The sequence below is a fragment of the Magnolia sinica genome, chromosome 1, assembly GCF_029962835.1.
Source record: "Magnolia sinica isolate HGM2019 chromosome 1, MsV1, whole genome shotgun sequence".
Lineage (NCBI taxonomy): Eukaryota > Viridiplantae > Streptophyta > Magnoliopsida > Magnoliales > Magnoliaceae > Magnolia > Magnolia sinica.
Window position 1 is genome coordinate 41529133 of NC_080573.1, and position 19817 is coordinate 41548949.

General features: G+C 39.2%; 1 protein-coding gene and 1 long non-coding RNA gene across 3 annotated transcripts; both read left to right on the top strand.

Annotated features, from left to right (window-relative positions):
- The first annotated feature begins 4069 nt into the window (after positions 1–4069).
- On the top strand, positions 4070–6873 carry LOC131240982 (uncharacterized). Of its 2 annotated transcripts, none has more exons than XR_009168918.1 (4): positions 4070–4225; positions 4574–4611; positions 4977–5122; positions 6290–6873. It is a non-coding gene; the product is annotated as an uncharacterized LOC131240982 (long non-coding RNA). The 2 variants fall into 2 exon arrangements; XR_009168929.1 differs by having other exon boundaries at positions 4994–5122.
- A 1291-nt stretch (positions 6874–8164) lies between these two features.
- Positions 8165–10943, top strand: LOC131245775 (kinesin-like protein KIN-12E). The gene is made up of 8 exons (XM_058245462.1): positions 8165–8287; positions 8365–8484; positions 8609–8722; positions 8816–8908; positions 9002–9129; positions 9572–9726; positions 10490–10569; positions 10681–10943. The coding sequence occupies exons 1-8, from the start codon at positions 8165–8167 to the stop codon at positions 10762–10764; spliced, it is 897 nt and encodes a 298-aa protein (XP_058101445.1). The 3' UTR covers positions 10765–10943.
- The last annotated feature ends 8874 nt before the right edge of the window (positions 10944–19817 follow it).

The window sequence follows — 19817 nt, forward strand, 5'->3', positions numbered from 1 at the left end:
CAATCACATCCCATCATGTCAAGTACAAGAGCAACCCCAAAGTCAACTCTCTCTCTTACAACCCATACATGTCAAGTACACACCCATTACTTCCCATCACTCCATCACTCACTCACATCCATCCCTCTCTCTCTTTACATCCCATCCTCTCTCTCTCTTTCTCTCTCATTTCTCCATTTTCAAGCTCCCAAGCAACCTTCCAAGCTCCATAAGAGAGAGCTTTGTGTGGCCCACTTCCTATCTCCCATCTCCGCCATCCAAGCTTCATCTCAACCCTTAAACCTTGTTCCTTTGGAGCTAAAGATGAGGAGAAGTCCGAGAAGCAAGAACGGTGGGTGTTTTTTTAAGGTTTTGTTTGTGTGGATTTGATCATTTTAGGGTCCACATGATTTGGGACCCATTTCATGTTTGTAAGCAAGAGGGGCCCATAGTGGCGGGGTCCCTCTATCTCACCAACCTCTCTCTCTCTCTCTCTCTCTCTCTCTCTCTCTCTCTTCCTATTTTGTGGACCCCGCTATGATGCACGTATTTGATCCCTACCGTCCATCCATTTTATTGTCCAAGTGGTGGGACGCACCATGTCGTGCGTGTTATATCTACGCCGCCATCCATCACCGTGGAGCCCACCTTAATGTGTTTCATCCATCCGTCTAGCTGGGACGGTGGAGCCCACCTAATGCATGTATTTGATCCAGCCGTCCAGCTGGGATGATGGACCGCACCACATTGAATATGTTTCATCCACACCGTCCAGTGTTTGGACGTTGCTGGACACCGTTCTAGATGGTGTTGTGGACCCCACGCTGATGTATGTGTTCTAGATCCACCCCGTCCATGCATGGGATGTGGGGCCCACCTTGTGCTGCCACGTGTGGCCTGCCATGATATATGTATTTTATATCCTAGCCGTCCATCCCTTCCTAGACACTGGATCTGAGCATCACCCCCTTATATATATATATATATATATATATATATATATATATATATATATTATGGTGGGCCCCACGTGGGACCCACTTGATGGGGGCGGATTGGCTGGGGTACCTCCCACCAGCTAGCACTACAAAAAATATAGCTATTAGGGGCGTTTTTAGCACAGGCGGCCACAACAAACCGCCACTGTAGATGAAATGAAGGGCGTTTGTATGTGGCCGCCCATGTACAAAACAGGCCACCGCCGCTTATTTGAAATTTTTTTTTTTTTAAAAAAAAAAAACCAAAGTAAAGCCCTATCCCGCGCGGCGCCCGATCCCCAAATATCCAAAACGCGTACGCGCACCTATCCCAAATCCATCGTGCCTCTTCTTCTCCCTCCTCTTTTCTACCAAAACCCATCTCCCCTTTTCTCTCCTCCCTGCAATATCCTACCGAAAGTCTCTCTCTCTCTCTCTCTCTCTCTCCAACGTCTCTCGATCTCCATTTTCCACTTTGGCTTCTCTTGATCTGGCTTCCATTTCCATTGTTGGTTGAAGACGCTGATCTCTCGGCCGTTGCTGTCCTTCTCGCCAGAACACGCCACAGTCTGAGAAGGCCCACAAGAGGAAGTACACTGATCTCTTGGCCATGCCCTCCTCGTCATACACGCCTCTCTCTCTCTGTATCGCCTAATCCACGGAAGCCATAGTTGCTGCTGTCTCAACCATTGGAGCTGTCAACAGAGTACTGGTATGTTGCTCTTTTTTTTTTTTTTTTTTCCACCATTTGATCCGTATCTATGCTTTGGAATATATGGATAGGATTTCTTCTTCTTCTTCTTTTATTTATTTATTTATTTGATGGGTCCTTTAAATTTTCTATCTTGAGAAATGGGTTCTTGGCATTTTGATTTTTGGGTCTGTTTTTTGCTTGATTTTTTAAGAAGATCCAGTCCATTCCTTTCATTTTACTGCATATATGGCATGTGTTTGATGAACCGAACTGTTGGTTTATTGTGGACAAACGTGAATGGATCATAGGCTGAAAATTACACTGACCACACAATTCTAACCATGCGAAAAAGTAGTGTATAAAATCACTAAACTGTAGTTAGTGGCTAGGATTATCTGATCAGGAGAGCACTTCCAGGAAAAACACTTCTGTTACCCTTAAGCTTGTTCCTGAAGCTGCTACAGTGGCCGCTATAACTGCAGGAACATTTGCTGTTCGAATGCCTGTCCCACTATCATTTTTCCCAATAGAAAGGCGTATCTCAGATAAAACAGAAACAACCTCTGTTTTATTCTGTGCTGTCTGCCACCTGTTTAGCTTACAAAAGTTCTCCTGAATAAAAATAAATAAATTCTTACAATACTGTCAGAGTCCCCACACCTTGAACATCTCAATCTAGCAACCGCAACTAGGTCGACAATGTTGCTGCTTCCCTTCAGGCAATAATGCGTTATAATATGACAAGCCGCTGAGTGATAGCCCTTGGTAGCTATAAACTTTACTTGAGGTAGCAAACGATCACAAAGCGAAGTTACAGCTTTAGACAAAGAGCAGTAGAGAAAACCATTAGTTTTATTTTGTTGCTGAGATATGCTTATTAGTATTCCAACAATGTTGGTGCTTCCCTTCAGGCAGTAATGCGTTATAATATGAGAAGCAGCTGAGTGATAGCCCTTTAATAGCTACACTCTTGACTTAAGGTAGCAAACGATCGCAAAGTGAAGTTACAGCTTTAGACAGAGCAGTAGAGAAAACCACTAGTTTTATTTTGTTGCCGAGACATGTTTATTAGTATTCCAACAAGAGCTTGAGGATCCATCCATTTCTCATAAAACCATAAAAATAGTAGGCCAAACACTCTCACCTGGTAAACAGACAAATATTGTCCATATCAGTTGTTAGATCTTCTTTTCTTTTTCTTTTTTTCTCTTTTTCTTCCTGAGAAGGTTAAGGATGATTGGGATCACTAAACGGAATGAATACAGAAAAGCCTATAACTGTCAGAGCTGCCACTACACAGAATTCAAGGGGAAAGTTCCAATGTAGATCAACAATATACCATGGATTCGCTAATTCTTTCATGAAGGAAACCTGTTAGAAGAAAAAGGAAGTTGTTCAGGTCTCAGTTATGAACTAGAAGATCCATGGATGGTTGAGCGATATTGAATTTAAAGAAGGAAAAGGGACCTCAAAACAAAAGGAATACGAAAAGAACCTACAAAGGAGGCACTCATGAGTCAACTACTGTCAAAAGGTACGCAAGTGGTCATTCGGTTCCGAAATTCTGTCTCCTCAATTAGTCATTAATCCTTTACAGAATAAAATGTAATACATCAAAAAGTTGCAGATCCAACTACTTTGACAATAACAGACACTACGAATGTTTCATTTTTTGTTTCTTCCAAATTCCCTAGACGACATGAGGGTAGTTACATCATGAAACTTCCACCCACGTGCCACTCCTGCTTCAAATTAGGCTATGAGCACTCGCTGCTGCTCCCTCTACTGCTTCCTAGATGTTCACATACTTGCTAACTTCTAGACGTGAACCTTTCGTATAGAATGAACTCCAACTAATGAAGCAATAAATTTCCCCACAAAATCAGCAAAAAAAAAAAAAAAAGAAAAAAAAAAGAAAAGAAAAGGAAAAGAGATTAAAATATGGAATCGAGAACACCATCCAAAGTGTTGATATATGATGGGAGCCATCATGGATATACCACAGCTCCCAGATTGGTAGATCTAGTCCAATTGATGGCTAGCAAATGGACAGTTAAGAAAGAAAATATAGCAATGGTCCACATTCAACCCTATCGGAACTGAGATGATCCATTAGGGCTAACACAGATAGTTGAGGGGGAGCTTGCCACAGTAAAGCCTGGTGCCATTAATGGGCTTGATCATGGAGTTCCTGAGATCTCAATGCTTCTACATTTGTTCTTCCTTTCCTCACCGAATTAGAGTAGCTAATGGATCCTATTCCAAAGTGGTAAAGGATCTTAACAGCTTAGTTTTAACTTTTTGTTGCCCTATGTTCTTCATGTCCCAGCTTTCCTATCAATTTTATTTATTTTTCTCAGTACTTTTATAAAACAATTAAATTGTTCATCACCTCTTTTTGACATTATTTGTGGTTCAGGATTTGAAGATCAAGAAGAGAATTGGGGATGGACATGAGGCTAGAGGATTATATCTGTTGGATGTAGACCGGTTATTTTCTACTCATGTGGCTGAGTATGGGTTGAACAATCCGAATTATATGCATCATTAGCATGCCCAATTAGCATACATTTCGGTTCGTACATTTGCTTCTTTTTCTCTTTCTTTTTTCCTAATAATTTTAGCACCATTGTTTCCTTTGATCATGAAGCTTGCCTTGCCTATTATCTAAACACGCTTGTTCTGTTTATATTGTTGCTGAAAATAAATCAATTCCTCCATTTGCACCGATCCATTCTTATGTGTGGGGAGGGTCTGCTACCGGATTTTTCTCTATTCAGATTTGTATACAACCACCACCATATTCGCCATGGCCACCTCTACCACAACCTTTATAATTTACATGGCCATGATTGCATTTGAAATGGGTCCCACCTACTTCAACGGTTCTTGGTAATTGATGCATTTGCTTTATGTTTTGCAGTGGTTTGTTTATCGGAACCTCGTATTTACGCCGGAAAGGTATGTAGTTGTAAGCATACTAGCTACTGAAATATCTCATTCTCCAAATTTTCTTAAATTTACAAATTTCTCATGAGATTTTTAGGTTTCACTTAAGGGCTTGTTTTAATTTGTGAGAAGCATGGGAAAGAAATATTAGTTCTCGGAAAACTTCATTTCGAAGACACTTGAGGAAAAGAAAGCATAGTTTTTTCTCTTTTCTTTTCTTTTCTTTTTAACACACTCACTCACACCTCACGCACACTCACGCACTCACACCATCGATGCTTCTTCAATGCTTTTGAATCGTGTTCAAAATTCTTTTCCAGCAGCCTTATTGCTATATTTATGTTGAATGGAAGTAAATTGACTGGATAATCATTTAGGGGTGGTTATGGGCCAGGTTATGTTCAAAATTCTTTTTTAGCAGCCTTATGATTCACCTCGACAGATTTTCATGTCTTTTGGAAAGCCAGAAAGTGTTCCTTCTACTGGAAAATTCTCAAACATGCTAAAGTTCATTGTTAAGGAGGTAATTGTGCTCCACTTTTCTACTTGTTGGTTGATTATCAACGACATGAACAAAAACTGGTGGCAGTCGAATTTAGCAATTTAAGGAAGTGTACTTGCTTGTGGCATTAGAATGAAAAGCAATTTGATAGGCCCAAGATGCAGGCAGAGCATCGATGTTCCCACCACGAACAGAGGTGGGCAATGGTGATTAGATCTTCCTGCACAAAAATAGGTTGTTTCGCTCCTTAATGGGGCACAAAATCCTTGATGAAGACTATGTTCCATTTATGCCATATGGGGCAAAGATTGTGATTCAGTCCTTTTTGCTCTTGTTTTGTAGCTTAACAAGCAGTGCCAGCAAATTTTTTCTGATATAGATGATGGATGTGGGGCAGCATCTGCACTGCACAGGTCATGCACCAAGCTAGCAAAGTTCCCTACTTATCGGGCCTTGATTCTCATGACCTATTGCAGCTGGCAATCCAGAATTTTTGAGTTTGCCACTTGAGAGTCTTGTGTATGTTGCCAAATTGGATAAATCACGAGGAACACATGCAAGACCAAGTCATTGGAATTTTTGAGTTTGCTTCTTAGTATACTTGTCACTGTTTTGATAGTGGATCGTTTATGATTAAGATATAGGTTTCTTTTTGATAGTGGATTGCTTCTTAGTATACTTGCTTAGCTACATTTAGGTTTAGAAAACACTGATGTTTTAGTTAAATTACAGCGGCAATTTCTTTGCTCATGTGTCTGTAAAATATGATTGCTTCTTAGCTAAATTGCAGATCCAAAGCTCAAGTGAAGTCTGTGGATCAAACGAAACTTGTGCAATGATCAGAACGAGTGAAGTCTGTGGATTTGCATCCAGTAGAACCATGGTAATTTTAATTATATTAAAAAAGATATCTCTAGCAGGTGTTCGGCTGCACCAAATATCATGATATTTTGCACCAAATCAGATTGTTTAATAATGAAATTTCATGATATTTGGTGCTACCAATGCACCATAAAGTATTTGCAGTACTATGGGAAATTTCCTTTTTTTCCTTTTCTTTCTTGAAATTGTCTTCTTTTTTTCTTTTTTCTTTTTTTTTCTTTTTTCTTTTTTTTTTTGCAGTAATTATGCAGAATCACTGTTAAGGCTTCTACAGTTTAACTTATACATGTCTCATTGCTAGTGTAGTTGGCATTCTTCTTACGGGAACTTATCTGTTGGTCAGAAATACACAAGTGGACCCCAAATTCCATTTGTGATCAGGATCATTGTTTAGTGGGCCACCACATTCTGAGTTGTATATCACAAATGAACCAAATATGAGAACTTTGCTTAAATTTATCAACGGTATGTCAACCTTCACCCAAAATTCAATCATGTGCAATTTTTGTAATGTGATTCTTTTGCAGGTTCTTCTACTTCAACATCTGTAGTTGTCTCCACTGAAGGTGCAGCAAAAATCAGTTTTTCTGGTTCTGTTGCCACTACAGTTGAAGTTCTTGTTTTTATTTCTTTTTAAAGGCACCCTTGGATCTATACTGACGTTGCTTACTCTCGCAAGCATGCTTCCAACCATCACAAGAAATTAGAGGTATCTTTATTTCATGCCTTTGGGCACATGATTGAATTAGAGGTATCTTTGTTTCATGCCTTTCGGCACATGATTGAATTAGAGGTATCTTTGTTTCATGCCTTTGCAATTTGAGTTCTTTGCCTTATCAGGTTGTCTTTAATTTTATTTTATTATTTTTTTATGCATGACTTAGTTTCTGAGAACCGCATGCAAATTGAATTTCCAATATGAGTGCAAGTAAGAATTTCTTATCATTCACTGAGCTTGCAACATTTCAATTAAATGATTGTTAGGCCATGCTGTATCCATGATACGCCTGCAATTTAACTGCTATGCATAAGACTATGCAGTTCATGATTCTCCACCATAGAAACAGTCATGTTTTCCATGCCAACCTGGAATTTGTAAAATGGACCTGCTATCTGGTGGAACACATGTATACATCAAATGTGCCATGAATAAGGTTTTCTTAACTATCTATTCTTGTCTACACATGAGGAGCACATGATTAGCCCATAGACCCGAGTTTTGGGCCAGCACATCTAAATTGTGGCTCCACCTGATGAACAGTCAGGATCTCAATCACATGTGGATCAAGAGTCCCATTGGAAAATTCTGAAAAAAAAAAAAGGAAGAAAAAAGAAAAACTTAGCCAAGCAAGAAGTAGTAATTAATTAATTATTTTTTTCTACAGATTTTTTTCATCCTAATGACAAAAAAAAAAAAAAAAAAAAAAAAAAAAAAAAAAAAAAAAGAAGAAGAAGAAGAGAGAGAGAGATGAAAGATAAAAAAAAAATTGAATGAAAAGATAAGAAGAAGAAGAAAATGAAGAGAAAGGGGAAAATGAGAAAACGTAAGTACTCTCTCACATCTCCCCTTATTTTATTAGAAATGTCTTATCATAAGAAATGACATAAATACCTTCAAACACATGTACGTATACTAAATACACCCAAAATACCCTCAACAATAATTCCTCTCATACAATACTACCATATCTTTTGTTTTTATTTTTTTTAATGACCATCAGGTCTATCTGTGATGTTTTGTTTGGTATCAAACTGTAACTGGAGATTCCTGTTAGTATGGAGGAAGTGATTGCCATTTTATTTTATTTTTTCATAATTTGGTTAATATTGGGATCACTTTTCTCCCTGCCTCTTTTATTATCTTTTCTTATGTTTTGAGTACTATCGGCATGTTGGTTGTTATTAGATATCCTAGATATCACAAAATGATGCCTTGGAGTGAACCTTGTGTTTAGGTTTTGATAAGGGTTCGACCTATCAGTAGTACAGAAAGGGCTTTGCAAGGGTCTGCTAGATGCTTGAGGCAGGAGAGTGCACAGACTTTAACGTGGCTAGGGCATCCGGAGACCAGATTTACCTTTGATCATGTAGCATGCGAGACTATAATATCACAAGTGCGGCTTGATAAAAATATCAGATCGTAGGATTTTGTACATTGTCTTCTAACAATATATACTTTGAATGGACTGGTATCTAATCAATGGTTTGAATTTTGTAAAGGAAAAGCTTTTAGAGGTTGCAGGCCTGCCAATGTTGGAGAATTGCATGTCTGGGTATAATAGTTGCATGTTTGCATATGGCCAGGTAGGTCCCACTAAAGCTTTTGGTGGTTGTAAAGGTATTGTAGGAGAGCTGATGAGTTTTTGGATGTCTTCATGCAGACTGGGAGTGGGAAGACATGTACTATGATGGGTGACATATGTGAGATGGACAATGAACTTAGTGAAGATTGTGGGATGACACCTCGTATTTTTGAATATCTATTTATGCAAATTAGAGAGGTAAGATACTCATCAACTTAGTGGTTGCCTCTACAAGAGCATTCTAAGCTTCTCTCTCTCTCTCACACACACACTCAGTCACTCACTCATTCACATACATACACACAACTTCATTTGGGTACAGGAAGAGGAGAACCGGAGAGATGAAAGATTGAAGTATAGTTGCAAGTGTTCCTTTCTTGAGATATATAATGAGCAGATAACAGATCTCCTTGAGCCAGCATCAACCAATCTGCAAGTAATTTGATATATAAGATTGAAGTATAGTTTCAATTCTGTTCCATGTTTTCATTTCCACATATTGGATTAAAGCCTTTTCCTAATGCTGTAGCTGAGAGAAGACATGAAGAAAGGTGTACATGTTGAAAACCTTAAGGAATACAAGGTGACAACTGTCAGGGACGTTCTCAAACTTCTCTTACAGGTGGTTATTAGTGGAATGTTTTGTACTTTATAGCATATTACAAAAGCCTCAATCTGCTGACGTGATATTATTTGTGCATTAATGTCTTTCCAGGGTGCTGCAACCAGGAAAATTGCAGCAACCCACATGAACAGCGAGAGCAGTCGTTCCCACAGTGTCTTTACTTGTGTCTTTGAGAGCCGATGGGAGAAAGATTCCATGGCACACATTCACTTTGGAAGGTTGATTTTTATCTTAGTTTTTGAGTTTTGTGTTTTCCCTCTATAATCTCAGGAACTTTCTGTGACACGTTGTCTATTCTCTGAGGTGACTAATCCCTATGCATTGTCACTACAATCACCTCAACAAGCCCATAATCTCTCGTTTATTGCCATTGATATGTATTCAAAGCTTTTCTTTCATCATTATGTGTTTTTACACCTTATAGATTTGATGAACTTTTAACCATTTTTGCTTTTAGCCCTGTTTGAGGGATACCATTCCGATGATAAAAATGCAATTGCCATAGTAATTTTCAGTCTGTCCAGATACATAAAGATCCATCAGAGGGATGTTTCAGATCATCAAAATAGACAATCATGTGTGCTTGGCTTGTCCATAATTTGCTTGAGCCAAGAAATGGACCTCAACCACTAATTATCCTTACATCGAATGCTTACACAGATGCATTGAGGTCGAAAAGCCTCGAGCTTGTGCAACCCAGCTCTCTTACAATCCAACACAAGCCTGGATGGAAGATGTGCAATATCCAAGCTTTCCATCAGGTGGTTCCCCACTTCTTAATGCCACCGTCCAAAAATCAGGCAAGTCCACTCCATGTAAGGATCACCAAAAGCAAGGGCCCCACACCCTTGGATTTTTATTATTTTTTTATTTTTCTTACCAATCTTCATTGCTTCCATGTAATGAAGGGTTTCCATAATGTTTGACTTGTATTATATATTTATCTTTGGTTGTAAGATGCTTATTCAAAGTGGAAGTAACTATATAGAGTGTAGGCTCAGGGGTCCACAATGCTTACATGGATGCATGATCAAAGCTGCTCATCAGGTACAAGCCACTATATGGCTTTCCTTGTGCTGAATTCAGGTCCATCCACTCATCTGAAGGGCCAAACATTTATATTAAATGCCGATTGTCCATTTCTTCTGCATATGTTTAGCTCACCAGATCTGTGATTGACCTGATACTTGGATCCAAGGCATAAGTTTTGTGTGAGGTTAACTTCAAAAAAAATAAAAATAAAAATAAAATTAGGTGAGGTTCGTAAAGATCACACATTTGTGGAGCCTTGCCAACCACATGCACCAAAATAGCATACAGGTGTGAGGTAAGAGCCTTCCATCAAATTGACCATTGTGTATAAAACAAATGGATGTCTAGAATAAACCTGCATCTGTTTTTTTTTTTTAAGTTTTCTTTTTTCTTTTTTCTTTTTTTTCCTTGTTAGCTTGTTAGTACACCCCACTCTCAGATCACACATCGCTAAAAAAGGTATTAATTGGTTCCTTTTATTTTATATCAAATTTGTTTTTGGTTATTTTATTTTGTAAACTTTTGTCTCTGCATTGGTAATTGAAGGTGGAGCATTTGGGGTGAAATGTGGTAGCCCAGAGGGGGGCTTTGCTGCTTCATATGGGGATGGATATGGACTTCATTCGGTATGGTTGTTTTTGCAGGAAAAATTTATGACTGAAAATTTAATTTTAGATGGTGTAACTCAGATTATAAGTGTACGTACTGTTTTATTAGCTGATCTCTACGCATGGCAGGGTGCTGCTGACAAAGGTCCTCTATATGGCATGAGTTCTTGTTCTTGGGGTGCATTTGAGAAGTATCGCATCGGGTGTCGCTGAAATCCATTGCTTTTTTTTTTCCTCTTGCTTTTCCTTGTGTCTCAATCTGTAAATTTTCTGTCCATTATGTAACCTTTCATTCTCAGGCCCCCTGTAAATGAGGCTGGTTGTAAATGATTTAAAGGTTGTGTTTGAATGCTAATTTAAGCCCCTAAAGGTCTTTTGATTTAGAAGATTCAGCCTAGCAGAATTTTTAATTGTTTCTTTTATGTTTTCTTTTACACTGTAAATGATTTACCGGCGTTTTTTAATCCTTCATTAGCATTTGTTACAGCTTTTACCGGCGTTTGATACAAAATTTACTTGTGTTTGTCATATATTTTAGTGGCGTTGTTAAAGTTTTTAGCGGCGTTTCGTAGAGTTTTTACCGTTGCTTTTAGAGTTTTTACCGGCAGTCAACAGAAGTGCCGGTAAAGTTTGACTTTAGCGGCGGCCATAAAAACGCCGCTAAAAAGGAGAGACCCCCGGTAACAGTACAGTGACGACCCTGTTAGCGGCACGCGTCCGACCGACGGTAATTCATATACCGGCAGTTTTTAGGACTTTTAGGGGCGGTTTTAGCCGCCGGTAATGCCTATTTTTCTTGTGGTGTTGATAGCTACTAGAACAACATGAGCAAGTTCTGTGGGACCTCACCTTAAATGTATGTTTTATCCACACCGTCCAATTGGACGGTGCTGGTGAGGCCCTAGCCTGATATATGTGTGTTTATCCATGCCATCCATCCAGCAGCAGATGGCTACCGAGTTAACGTCAGCAAGTGTTGCGTGGACCCACCATGATTTATGTATTTTATCTACACTGGCCATCTATTTTGGTAGTTGTGGGCCCACCCCTCACATGTGAGGGGTGGGGCCCACCTTGTTTGCATATGTGTTGCATCCACCCATTTGAGGATGTGGACCCACCACCCTAATGTATGTGTTTTATATCAAAACCGTCCAGATTGTGCTGGACGGTACTGGATAATATTTGGACAGTGTTGATTTACATGGACTATGTTTGAACAGTGCTGATTTACATGGACTATGTTTGAACAGTGCTGATTTACATAATCCAGCCCACTTGATGTATATGATGGCCCATTGGTGCGGCCCATTGATGCAGCTCACTTGATGTATATGATGGCCCATTGATGCGGCCCACTTGTTGTATATGATGCCCATTAGTGCAGCCCATTAATGTGACCCACTTGATGTGTATATAGGCCCATTGGTGTGGCCCATATTATGCGGCTCATTGTGATGTGTATTAGGCCCATGTCATGTGACCCATTGTAATGTGTATTAGGCCCATGTCATGTGGCCCATTGTGATATATGTTAGTCCCATGTTATGCAACCCATTATGATGTGTATTAGGCCCAGGTATGTGGCCCGTTGTGATGTATTTAAGGCCCAGGTATGTGGCCCGTTGTGATGTATTTGTGACCCAATTGATAAGGTTTATTGTAATGTATTTATGGCCCGTATGGTGAGGCCCGATGTGGTGTATATGTGGCCCTTGAGTGAGGCCTAATGCGATAAATGTGCAGACCGATGTAATGTATGATTTCACTATAATATATATAATGATGTTTATGTGAGCCACTACTTGGGAGCGATGTTGGTTAAATGTCCACATTGATGGGCAATGATGGTTAGATGTCTACATTGTAACCTTCCATTGGGCCCATTGTGAGGCCCATTCTTGTTATGAGTAGGCTGTCTTGGCCCATCCTTGATATGAGGAGAGTATACCATCATCATATAACATGCTTAGTATAGCTTCATGATCCATGCCCATGCCCATCATATATATGCTTGATATAAGGAATGATTGATCATAGCACATGCCATTGGGTAGATTATTATAGGACTCCTTGATAGGAGGAGTTTTCCACATGAGCGCGCGGTACGCGCAGGTTTGATGCATGACTGGATGGTGTGACTCATGCATCTCGCATTTTATGATATAACCACCGTACGCCCTAACAACATCAGGGTCATAGCCTCTATAGGCATATCGTAGATAGCCAGATGGGACACCGGAAAACTGTTCTACATGGAGTGTTATAGATATCCCTGGGTGAAATTCCTTAAACCCTATTGGTTCCAGAAATTACTCCAACGTCTAAACCGAGTGGATGCATGAGCGCATGAGGGCCGTACACCGTTAGGCCGCGTCTCTCACTGTGTCATGGTCGGTTGAAAGGGGGTGCGGCCTTACCTGACCGAGAGGAGGGGGCAAAGCTAGGTTAAGTTTGACCAACTCGAGGAATGGGTCCGCTATCGACGAGCCAGGTCCGATATTAGCAGGCGGATAGTGGGGTCTCTTCCACTCACCTTGTTGGGCGCGATGAGGCGACAATCTGGTTTGGAGTGTACTATACATCGGTGATGATCCAAGAGATGTACGGTACTGATATGTGGACTTATCGAGCAGGAGTTGTATACTCATTATTTTACTCATTCATTCATTATCCACTCGAGCTGGTGGTGTGCAACTAATTTGATATGTGTACCTTCACAATGGCTAAGATTTTGGTTATGCGGAAACTAACCTGAGATTAGAAGTTTACCACATTGAGTCTGACTATCCAAATTTAGGTATGGGACTGGTTTAGATAGAAGTCCCTTGTAATGGACCCCGTACCCTACGATACTATGTACGGTTTGGATAGAAGTCCCTTGTGGTGGACCCCATGCCCTACGATACTATGTACTATCATCCCGACTTCACTCTAGTTTGGTCATTTCATTCGCATCATATATTGCATTACATCCGTAGCATATGGTATTTTGGGTTGCTATGTTTCTACACTTATATGGCCTAGACGGACTTAACAGGATTTGCATATTGCTTTACATCCTCAGTATATGATATTGCCTTATTACATTTTTGCATCGCATAACCTCGATATGGCCGTTAGCATTCATGCCTTGCATTGCATAGCCTTAGTACGGCTGATAGCATTCATGGATTTATCAATATGTTTCCGCTTACTCTGATATTGTATGATTCATGATCTTATCAGTATTTCCGACATTGTATGATTATGGCGTTGTATTTGTGTGCTTGGCACTTATCTTGTGCATACACTTTCACCACCATCTAAGCTTTCTATAAGCTTATGCACGATAGATGCATGCAGATAGCATTAGGTTGCAGCAGCGTGAAGCTTGGAGCACGTAGCGTCTTCTGGAGCTTTGATTTTTGATATATGTATTTCCTTTTCAGCATTGTATTCAAATGTTTTTATTAATGGATATGTGATGATGATGTTACCTTTGTGATTTGGGTATACTTGTAGTTATGTTTCTTATAAGACAAATGTATGTTGAAAAATTCTCCTTGTAGGATCCCAGGATCAAAATCTTGCTTATGGGCGCTGGGAGTCGAGAATAGGGTACTATGGAGGTTGTCAGCACTGGATTTGGCAATCAAAAATTTTGTGAGCCCAATTTCCGGGTTTGGAGCGTGACAATGATAAGTGCGGTGGTTAATATGCCCTTGAGCTTAATGAAAGCTTCTTAGAATTGTTCAATTCACTCATATGTTTAATAAACCATACGTTGTATAAAAACATTTCAACCATAATAAAAATCCAAATGTGGCACCCATATAGGATATATACAATCCCAAATAACAAGGTTCATATAAACAAAAATAGGAATCTATCAACTAGTGGTGGAGCCCAATATGGGCCGCAAGGACCCTGTCTAGCTCCTCAGTTACCCGATATGCTCTAGCATCTAGTGAACAGCATCGGCTTGCTCTACACTTGCATCAACTGATATGGTTTGATAACGTCAATAGCTATTACAATGAGGAGTATCTTCTAAAATTGCACACTCATCATTCATAATCTAGCATAGATCGCAAGTCATAAGAATAGGTGTATTAAGCAGTGTAATTCATAGTCTTAATCATATACTTAAAAATTAAGACAATCAATCTAATCTCTTCATAAGCAAAATAAAATAGCAATCGCAATGCAATGGAATATGTCCAAATAATCAAATAATCAATCATACAACTTTCTATTACACCTGAAAATCGCATTATATGTGAACTCTGTAAGATGGCTAGAAAATCGATAAGCGAACTTCAGCTCCACCCGAAAATCATAGTACAAGTGAAATCCGCAAGGTGAATAATCAACCTTTAAACCTCTACTTCACCCGGAAATCATATCGTACGTGAATACCGCAAGATGGCTAGAAAATCGATAAACGAACTTCAGCTCCACCCGGAAATCATAGTACGACTAAACACCGCAAGATGAAGAGAGAATCTACATACAAACTCTAGACCACTCGAAAATCATATCATATATGAACATCGCAAGATGGCTAGAAAATCGAAAAATAAACTTTAGCTTCACCCAAAAATCATGGTATGACTGAACACCGCAAGATGGCTAGGAAACCAACATACGATCTAGACCACTCAGAAATCATATCATACATGAATACTGCAAAATGGCTATAAAATCGATAAACGAACTTCAACTCCACTCGAAAATCATGGTACGACTGAACACCGCAAGATGGCTAGGAAACAATATGGTATGCGAATATAACCAAGAAGCTACAAAAGGGCACCAATAGGCCATCAAAGTCATGAGGGCAAATATATGATCCAAGTCACGTAGGACAAATATGCAATCCGAGCCATGTAAGGCAAAGTGTGATCCAAGCCATGTAAGGCAAACGTGGACCGCAAGATAGTAAGTCCAAGATAGGTTCCATTCATTCCATGATTTAAGCGCGAGTGATAGCATATAGTTAATTAATACATGAACAACAAAGATAGCATGTTATTATCAATTCCTTTATGCATGGTATGATTTAAGAGATGTATTCATTGTCTAACACAGGAATTAAGTGCGCAACATGTCAACATATTCACACATTCACATAATGAGTTAAGCAACTCAATCAAGTAACTTGGGAGATACTAAATGGAAGGGATTTAGGCAACATCTATGATTAGATCAATGAATTTAAGTGGGAAGCTCAAAGGGTGAGTCCTCACCTTAAACGGGATCAACTTGAATTCAATCGTAATGTCCACACCGACTTGACTTAACATGGGGGATCTAAAGTAGCCTATACTGAATACCTATACTCCACCAACACAAGCAGATTAATAACCCATCTTATTATTATTACTATATACATGTAAAATATATTTTTACTTAATAGAAGGTGATTAGGGAGTCAACTCACTTTTGAATAACCCCAATCTGGATTAAACTCGCCAGACAGCCGAGTCAACTCGTGTGGTGGCCCTCAACTCAAACGCGCTCTCTTCCTCCTCTCCCTTTCCTTCCTTTCTCTTCCTATCCTCCTCTTTCTTACCGTTCTCTTTATATATATATATATATTTGCTGGAACGTCCAGCAAGAACCTGGACTGAGTCAATCTTGTACTCACTCGGCAGCGAGTCAGGGTTGCGAGTCGACTTGACTCCCAACTCTCTCTCTCTCTCTCTCTCTCTCTCTCTCTCTCTCTCTCTCTCTCTCTCTCTCTCTCTCTCTCTCTCTCTCTCTCTCTCTCTCCCCCTCTTCTTTCCCTCTTTTTCTTTTTGGCCCCTGGAACGGACCAGCGCCTGGGTCGTGCTGGACTTAGTGAGTCGGGTGTGTGAAATAGGCACCGACCCAAGCTCTCACTCTCCTTCTCTCTTTTTCCTCTCTTCTTCTTCTCTTTTTACACCATTCCACAGCTGGTGGATCAGACCAGGAGTCCGAGCTCGAGCTGGTGCGGCTATGGCAGCGGCGGCAGCAACATCAACACTTCCTCTCCCTCGTTCTCTTTCTTTTCTTTTCCTTTCTACTGCTTTCCTTCCCTCCACACCATGCTCAGCGGCATGACCAAACGAGCCGTCTAATGAGCTTCCCCGATCTCTGAATGGGACCCACCATTGATCGCACGGACTCGTTCTTCAAGCGAGGAAGAAGAAGGATGGACATGACAGATTTCATATCGCCAGATTTTCCTTTGGTCTGGTTGTCATGGAGGGTGTGGATGAGGTCAAGGGAGCTCGGAGAATACTTAGATCGAAGCTTAAGGGAGGTTTCTTCAGTGGGTTCGAAGCATGAAGGGTGCGGCTATTTTCTAGGATTTTCGAAAGAAACGAAGGAGGCAATGAAGTGGAATCTGATCCTTCCTCTTTTATGACTTGCTCCAGCTCTCCAGAGCCATTGGATGAGGTATGGATGGCCCGGATTGCACACGGTTGACAACAACCTTCAAATATGGCCGGTAAAACTGAAACCGGCCGTGGTTTTCGGTTGCTAAAGGAGCCCTAAACCACGTGGAAACGCACGGTCGGGATGAGCTCATTCCAACGACTAAGATGCATGGATCTAGCCTCACGCGGATCGCCAGCGTGGAAGAAACACGACTTTCCGTTTTTGGAAAGAGAAGAAACACAAACAGCTTACTTGCACTGGAATTTGTGGTCACACGAGTGCGTTTCATGGGGTGAACTAACCATGGATTTGGTCAGGACCTGCTGCGTAACGGATCAGATCACTCATATGGGAGATCATGGTGGGCCACAACACATCCCAAACGGACGTTGTCCGTCTGTCAGGGCGCGGGCGGGAGAATTTCAAAAAAAGGAAAATTCCTTCCTTTTTCGGACGAGCACGGGTCAGCGCTCGTCTGACCGTGCCAGAGGTCTGGTGCACTGCGGGTGCACTTGTAAGTGTTGCACATCCACTCTCGTGTGGGGCCCAAAGTGGTGTGTGAATCCGATCCACTCCGTTAATCTGCTTCTTCAACTCATATTAGAGCCCGGCCCAAGGAACAAGGTAAATCTTAAACTCAGGTGGGCCATATATGCCAAGTTCGTGCTTGATTAGTGGTTTGTGTGACCCATGGTGACGTTAAGTGAAATCTGGCCTGTCCATTAGTTTCAACATTAGTATAAAAATAATATATCATGTAATACTAATTACATTAATATATAATAGAGTATACATTATAAATATATACACAACTTATAATAGCTTTATTGTGTTATTTCATATTTTATATTAATAATTATTTATCAATTAATAAGGCATTTGATTTGTAATATTATATATATATATATATATATATTATTTATTCAAAGCGTACTATAACTAATTAATACAATATTATCATATATTCATTATAATAATTATTAGTAATTAATGTTTTAGATTATATAATGAAAATACATTTACATATTTGTTTAGCATAATACATTAATAGTTATAGATAAGTATTTATTTACAATAATTAATATTTATAATGTATTTTTGTGATTATATATGCATATGTTAGTATAGTAAAATTTATGTTAAGTGATGTATATTTTATATATATAATATAATACAATAATATATAGTTAAAAATGTAAATATTAGTCAATGTACATCAATTATATGATAATGTGTTGGCATACAATTTATTTTGTATATAGTTTAAATAATATATATAATTTAAATAATTCAAGTAACATATGTATTATTACAAATAATTATAAAATTACTTTATATTATAGTATATATATACAATTACGTTATATTTAAAATGAATTATTAGGGTATCAACTTAAGATAGGCCACCCATCTGACTTTGAGGTAGATCTATAGCTATAGATCTAACGATCACTCCTACAATTAGATTCCCCTACATCTCAGTTGGATGGTAGATCTCGAATCTCGTAGTTGCTCCACCATCTCAACGGTTAGATTTAGGCCAGAGTGTGAATGTTCACATAAATCGGGATCGTATTTATATTAAGTCAGGTTTTCATGGTAACACCCAAGTACATAAAAGTATGGGGGTGTTACATAGTAATTCTTGAATAGGTATCCCATGATTGTGCATTTTCAGCAAGTTTATCAAAATAATCTCACACATCATCCGCTTCCTTATTCATGAATTCTTCATTACACATCATCTCCACAAATTGGTGCATAGGTGAGGTCAATCCCTTATAGAAAAGCTTGTTATACACCATGTTTCATAGCCATGTTGTGGACATGAATTTATGAGGTCCTTAAATCACTTCCAACATTGGAAGAAGGTCACATCCTCTTTTTGCGCAAAATTCACGATTGCTTTCCTTAAGGTATTTGTTTTATGATAGAGAAAGAACTTTTTAAGGAACTTCCTTGTCATCTCAGCCCATGTGCCAATGGATCTTGGTCTTAAGGAATGTATCTATGACTTAGCCTTTTCTTTCAAAGAGAAAGGAAACAATTTCAATCTAACTGTGTCCTCAAACACGTTTGGGAAGTGTAATGTAGATATGATTTCATCGAACTCTTTCATATGTAAGTATGGACTTTCATATTTTAGTCCATGAAACTTAGGGAGGAGTTGAATTACCCCTGGTTTAATATCCACAATTCCTGCATTCAATGGAAATATCATGCAGGAAGGTGTACTCACCCCCCCCCCCCCCGGTTGTAAATAATCTCGTAGAATACGAGGCGGGGGTGTATTATGCACCTCTTTTTCATCTAAAATGTCCTAAACTGATAGTTGAGGTTGATTTGCAGTCATTACTTCAATTAACTGAAAGAATCTCAAGTGGTGTCTATCCTTTGATAGATAGGCAACCCTTCGACTAATCCTCCTTCACTCAAGAGACGTTGAGTGTTTTCACGAACCCACTTGGGTATGAAATACGCACAACCCTCAAGCACCAAACAACTAAAACCTAAAAGGAAGAAAAATAAAAGAAATAAGAAATTTAGAAATGAAAGAGAGAATTGGAAAAAGGTTACCAGATTGGAGTTTCTATGTTAAGATCCTATAAAATAAAAAATAATGTTAGTTTTTAAAAACAATTTCAGAAAAAATCATAACCTAAAAAAAAAAAAAAAAAAAGGAGTAAAAAGTTAACCCTAATCTTAACCTAATTCTAATACCAATTAATTCCAGAAAAACATAGCCGTAGTCTCTGGCAACAGCGCTAAAAACTTGTTCACAACCCCAAGTATAGGGTCGTGATGTGGTAATAACTCGTGAGAACAAGGTCAAATCCACAGGGACTAAACTTGTATGTATTCTGAAAAAAACTATA